Genomic DNA, 6,874 nt, shown 5'->3' on the forward strand with positions numbered 1-6,874 from the left:
CTTGGAAACGTCTGTGACGCTTTCCCGGGATTCTCGCGTGCTGTTCTATGCAACTGCAGTTTCTTTAGTCAGCGGATGTTTTCATGAAGGCTCAAATTTCATCAGAGTGTAATATTTCCATCAGACTAGCATGAAATTCTTGTTTTCTACAAGATAACATTTGAAAATCACCGAAAATGATCTACAGAATGATATATCCGTTAATTTTAAATTTTGTCATGTCTGCTGTGGCATTTTTGATAACTATGAAGTTGATTTCTGGAATGAAGCCCTTGTTCACCAAGGCCGGTCTCTGTGGTAAAGATCTCAACAAAAAAGACAACAAAGATTTGATGTAAGTTCATTTATCCGTTCTTTCAAAATATTCCGTGGATATTGTACTGAAAAGGAAACGTAACTGTACGTAATCAGAAAATTGCCTTCTTAATCAGATAATCCTAAGCAATTTAATACGAGACCATGGAGTTTGAAGCGTGGGTTGCGGTGATTCGTTGATAGCGAATAGCTACTTGTATTTGTGGAGAAATTGTTATTACTTTCTGTTTCTAGTATACTAAAATGTTTTCAGCAGGGAACTGAACAGATCGTTAGATCAGCACAATGCAATTCCAACAAACTCATCAATATGAGCATCACGTTTTGGACTGCGGCTTTGGAAGTCGTTGATGCTACAAAATCTCATTTTTTAAATCGGTCTTTGAACCCTGCCTTTCTATTTTAAATTGGATTCCACATTCACCATTTGTGTTTGCTAATTCCAAAATTATGCAAGTCAATTATTATTGATTTTGAACAGCTGTGTTGATCTTTGCCTCAATTAATCAGGGCTTTGTAAAAAGTGCTCTCAGTAACACCGCAGGGTCCCAATGTTTTGGCCTGTGAAATCCAAAGACAAAATTAAGTCAGGGCTACTGGGCTCTGCAAGAGGCTTATCAGTTGTTTTCAATAAAGTCGTCTAGATGCTTTAGTTGATCCAGTTCCAAGTAGTTGACTCGTAGAATAAGGAATATTCAAGCCTTATATAGTTTTCTTGATCTTTTGCTAACTATACAAAAAAGGTCATGCACTTAATTGTTGTACAGTTCTGCCACTTCCTTGAGTTTGTATCAAAGTAACTGGTTTCCTGATAGAGCTTAGCTCTGTTGTCTTGGGTGACAGGAATTGTGGTATACTACTACTCTCACTCCCCTCAACTCCCCCCCCCCCCCCCCCCCTTATACCCTCTGAGTATTCCATCCATCACTTTTGTTAAATTGTTTTGATTAAGAATGTGTTTTGGGTTGGGATAATAAAATAACATGCACTTGAAGGTGTTTAATTAATTATTAATGTGCTTTTCCTGCAGCCCTGAGGGTCTTGGTGTTGTTACTGGAGCAGTGTTCCTCATTTCCATGTTTCTGTTTATCCCAATTCCATTTTTTACTATTTGGTTTGAAAAAGGCGACTATGATTTTCCACATCATGAGGTAAGCTGTTAAAATGTGATACAGAAGCAAAAGGAGGAAAAAAGAAACCACAAATGAGATATGAAGATGATCATGTGAACTGTGGAAATACAAATTTTAACTGAAGATATGATCGTCGCAGTGGTAATTTCAATTTAAGCAATTGTTAATAAACCCAAAAAGACAATTTCAGGACTTCACAGGATTCAAACCCATGGCCTTTGCCTAAGTGCTGCAGCGCTCTACCATTTGAACTATATATGAAGAGCCACACATTGGGTGCAGGCCAATTTGTTTGGCTCGTCTTGACCTGTGAAAGGAATGAAAAAGGAAGATGATATGAACTGTGGAAATACAAATTTTAAATGAAGACATGATCATCGCAATGGTAATTGCAGTTTAAGCAACTGCAAATAAACCCATAAAAGGAAAAAATTCCAGGACTTCAACAAATGAGATAGTTAGGCTTCCTGTGCGTGTGTGTGTGTTTTTTTAATGTTGCTATTATTTTTGAGTGCACTAGAGACAAGGTAGAGGTTGCCTTAAGTACAGCTGTATCTGTAAGCAATGTTGTGCTTTCCATGTAGTTCTGCTTATCACCGCTTAGTAGCTTAGCATTTTTATCAGTACACTGAAACCTGTATCACATAAAGGTGCTGTCTTGATACAGGTTCATTTTACAGAAAATATGGGAAGAAATGTTTGAAACAAACTGGGCCATTTGTCTACTTAAAACAGGGTGTTTACCTAATATGGGGTCTGCTTAATACAGTGATTGTTGTATTCAACCGTTCAAGGTGCTCTCCTTCACAATATTATACAGTCATTATGAAGACAGGCACAAAGTGACTTGTGTTAAACTACTGAATTCCTTCTCAAATTTTCAGTGTATAAGCTTGTGAGTCGAAGAGAGAATTTTGTATTAGATCAGGAGTCACTTTGGGCCTTACTTCCATACACCCCTTCTTTTTTAATACCTTTTCATGTATTTCCTTTGTAAACTACTGTAGTAGTTAATCATTAATTTATCTCATACTGACCAGTATTTTTCCACTCACAGTTTGTCATGTTTATTGCTGGTCTTCTGTCCATTTGCTGTATGATTTTCCTTGGTTTTGCTGACGATGTTCTTGATCTCAAGTGGAGAGATAAACTTCTGCTTCCAACAATGGCTTCTCTTCCACTACTGATGGTGTACTTTGTCAATATTGGTGTCACCACCATTATAGTACCTAAACCTCTCAGATTTATCTTAGGATTTGATTTAAATTTAGGTAAGTATTAATTATCAACAGACTACCTAGAACAAATGAATAAAACAATAATAATTTCACTGAAAAGTCAAAATGGTTTGATCACATGCATGCCATTTCCATTTAAGATAAAAGATACGGTAAATGCCTGAAGTAAGAAATTAACCATTTAAGCTGCAATATCCACATACAAATTCTTCAAACTGATCTCTATACATCTCCTTAAAGAATGTGTTGAGAGAATTTGATAAAGGACCAAAGCATTTTCTTTCAGGTGATTGATTTATTAATTCTCATAACCTAATCTCTTGACAATCTATGGTTATGGTTAGGAGAAAATTGAAGTTGGTCACCATTGGGACTTAAAGTGTTAAGGAATCTGATAGCCTGAGAAAACGGTTCACCTGCAAAATGATGTCTAAGGAATGAGGGCAGGAACTCCATGTTGATGACAAATCACTACCCAGTGCTTCTCATTGGTTGAAAATTTGTGCTTCATCCAATCAGAACCACTTCCTAGATCTGGGTAGTGACACATATGTGGAATTTCCTCATTCATTCCTTGGACATCATCGGGGAAACCAGCGTCGGTGTTGCGAAAGCCAGTTTTTTCTCAGGCTAGGATTAATTTAAATATTTTGATGACAGCCTTCATATCAGCGTGCAAAGAAAGTAGTGTCCGATAGCCCGGAGCTAGTGGATTTTGCTATCGGGCTAGTGAATTCTGTTTTTAACTTGCCCAACGGGCAAGTGATGTTTTTTTAGGAATTCGAATAACAGAAGAACTATGAAATCAATTCTGCTAGTCAAAAAGTTTTTGGGGCTAGTTGAAATGACATCTGGGCTAGTAAATGCTAGCTTCTGCTTGCCCAAATGGCAATCTGTAAAAATGATTTTCTTTGCACCCTGCTTCATATGGACATTTATTTTGACCAAATAAACACCTTATGATGGGTAGTTATTATTAAAAGAACCTCCCCCAATTTGCACATTTGCTGAGATAAAGTAAATGTTAGTGAAAAGTTAGCCTTGTAGCTTGACCAGGAGAAAGATGAACTCAAACAAAGTTTCATCTGGAACCCATAACTTCCAGTTTAATTGTGTAAAACCTGAATCATGTCATCATTATGGAATTTTTTGCAGCTGAATCCAAGATGTGTCTCCTGCAAACACTTTTCTAGCAGCTACAATGGAGGACAAAATTCTTAGGACAATTAACACGATCTGCCTTAATTTTTCCCCCTTTCCCCCTCTCCCCCAAGCAATGTTGTAGTTTGTGCACCCCTGTACACTTTACCCTGTCCTAAAAGTGTTTCTTCATCCCAACATTGTTTGGAGGGGAGAGGGGAGGGCCAGTTGCGGTATCCAAGTGGTTAGAGAAGTGCATATTATGCTATATCTGAACATTTGATAAGTTAAGGATGTGGAAGGAAGGTTTTTCATAACCGTTCCAAGGATTTTTGTCCTCCATTGTAGGAGGAATGAGAGACAGCTGATTTCACAGGCTAGCTCAAGAGCTATATTTGTCGTTATTGTCATCTCACACTGTCCACAGGAATATTTTACTACGTGTACATGGGGATGCTAGCAGTGTTCTGCACAAATGCAATCAACATCCTATCAGGTATAAATGGTGTGGAGGCAGGGCAGTCACTAATTATCGCAATCTCTATCTTGGTGTTTAACTTTATTGAGCTTCAAGGAACATGTTGCTGGCAGGCTCACTTGTTCTCTGCTTACTTCATGATGCCATTTATTGCTACATGTTCGGCATTACTTTACTACAACTGGTGAGTTGGTCCAACATTACAACGTTATTATTATTATGTTACGTACATGTACATGTAATATGTCTGGGGGGTGCCCCGCCCCAAGGTCCAACCCCTTACCCCCCTCATACACCATTTTTGACAGAGAAGGTACCCATTTCATAAACCTAGTGACAAATGGTACCTTTTTCACATACCTACTTTAGAACTTCACATCCCTTTCAACTGTTGTAAATGCACTGTCTTTTAATTATAAATAAATCACAAAACAAGAATGTTTTATGGACCTTGTCACTGCCGTAAGGTGTAGCCCTTTTTACAGACCAAAGTGACAAACTTCCCAACCTTTCATATAATTAAACTAGTGAAATCCCTACCCCTTCATATACATGGACATGTAGCCTGGAAAAGGTACCCTTTTGGTTAGAGCCTCTCCATATAGGCGTTTATAAGCAGTAGACTTTCCTGGGGATAATGATACAATATTATTATTGTACAGTAGAATCTCACTTTCCTGAACCCTAATTACCGTGATCCTTCTGAAGATTCAATCCCTCTAATTAACCTCCATACTCTAACAGCCCATGAAAATGACATCAAAAATAAAAAAAATTGGCAAAACTTTGCAGCAAAACCAATACCCATGTCTTGTGGTTCAACTTGATTGTTGACATTTTGAGATCATTAATTTCTATGGGCTATTAGGGTATGGACAAAAGAAATAATTGTTGGTGCCCAATTTTTGACTACTTAACTCTTAGCATCTTCTTTGTGTTCCCAAGACTGATGTATCAAAATTCCTTTTTAGGTACCCTTCCCAGGTGTTTGTTGGGGACACTTTCTGCTATTTTGCTGGCATGACATTTGCGGTAGTTGGAATCTTGGGACATTTCAGTAAAACAATGCTTCTCTTCTTTATTCCGCAAGTCATCAACTTTGTCTACTCTTTACCACAGCTGTTTCGTTTTATCCCATGCCCAAGACATCGGCTGCCAAAGTAAGTTTAATGTTGATCCAACACATGTTTAAACTATGTGTAAAAATAATTGGAAAATGTTCACCATCACACTAACAAAAGCTTGCAAAAGGAAAATATTATGGCTGGAATCTTAACCAGTTTAGCGTTAACAATACTAAATGCAAAGTAACCTGGTGCATTGTGTATTTCTGTTATATATTAAAGAAGAGGGAGAATTCAAACACCAGAAAGCTCAGAAAAATCCTCTGAGCTCCAGGCAAGAATTGAACTCATGGCCCTCCAAGATCTAGTTTGGATGCTCTAACCACTGAGCTCCTGAAACTCTAATGGCAAGCGGGGTCAGAATTTAAATACAAGTACACCAGACTTTAAGGATTGCATTGGGGACTTGCTTGAAATTTGGCCGTCCACCAGCATACAAACCCAAGACTGTATATCTATATTAAAGGAGAAGGAGAATTCAAACACTAGATAAGCTCAGAAAAATCCCCTGAGCTCCAGGCGGGAGCAAGAGCCAAGGCAACTGATGAAAAGTCTTCTATATTAATACCTTTCTTCTGAAAATGAGTTATATTAGCTTGAGAACAAAAAACCGTTTTGATATAAATAATTTTTCACTTAGCCTCGCTCTGAAACAGAGGCTTGAGGCAACTTGAAAACTGCCTATTCATTTTTAAGGTTATGGAAGGCAGTTCATTCTTTTAAAAAATGACAGCTCTTGCTCTCAAATAATGTTATACATTTGCCTCAACAGGCTTAATCCAGAGACTGGCAAACTTGGCATGAGCCATTCAGTGTTCAAGAAATCTGACATTCGTCCTCTAGGAAAACTCATCTTATCTGTATTCAGCCTTCTAAGATTAGTACAAGTTGAAGATGGTGTGGGAGAGGATAAAAAGTCCATGCGTGTCAACAACTTTACACTAATAAACTTTGTCATAAAAATGCTTGGCCCATTACATGAAAGAACATTGACTACTATAATGTTAGGAATACAGGTAGGTTTTTTACATTTCACTTCCAAATTATTGCATTGATTATATATCATTTACTTACTTTTTAAAGTGTGGATGATATCCTGTGGTGTCACCATTCTAATGAGACCTCCTTGACAGAACTTTTTTATGCATGGTGTTACATCTAACATGTTAGGATTTTTCAGAAACAACATCGGAATTTTGTGAATTCGTTTTCATTGGCCACTATTAGGTTGACGTTTTTTAATCTGATGTGTGAAGAGATTCTTCAAAAATCAGAATACAAAAATAAATGATCATTTCGAACAAAATTTCTGTTCTCTGATATACAACAAAATTAATAGTTCGAAAGTTCTTAACCTAATCCACATTTTTTTAGGAAATTAGTCTTCATATATGTGAAGTTTGGTTTGGTCATATATCATGAAATTCTGTTCTTTATCTGTTCTTG

The 6,874-nt window shown here is 37.3% G+C and overlaps 1 protein-coding gene across 1 annotated transcript in view; it reads left to right on the plus strand.

Annotated features, from left to right (window-relative positions):
* Positions 1 to 102: 102 nt before the first annotated feature.
* Positions 103 to 6,874, plus strand: part of LOC140950469 (UDP-N-acetylglucosamine--dolichyl-phosphate N-acetylglucosaminephosphotransferase-like) — an 8,140-nt gene continuing 1,368 nt past the window's right edge. The window contains exons 1-6 of the mRNA XM_073399701.1: positions 103 to 334; positions 1,346 to 1,466; positions 2,506 to 2,719; positions 4,254 to 4,488; positions 5,276 to 5,464; positions 6,201 to 6,444. Coding sequence (XP_073255802.1) covers positions 177 to 334; positions 1,346 to 1,466; positions 2,506 to 2,719; positions 4,254 to 4,488; positions 5,276 to 5,464; positions 6,201 to 6,444 — 1,161 coding nt within the window. The 5' untranslated portion in view covers positions 103 to 176. The remainder of the gene's footprint in view (positions 335 to 1,345; positions 1,467 to 2,505; positions 2,720 to 4,253; positions 4,489 to 5,275; positions 5,465 to 6,200; positions 6,445 to 6,874) is intronic.

The sequence above is a fragment of the Porites lutea genome, chromosome 10 (assembly GCF_958299795.1).
Source record: "Porites lutea chromosome 10, jaPorLute2.1, whole genome shotgun sequence".
NCBI lineage: Eukaryota > Metazoa > Cnidaria > Anthozoa > Scleractinia > Poritidae > Porites > Porites lutea.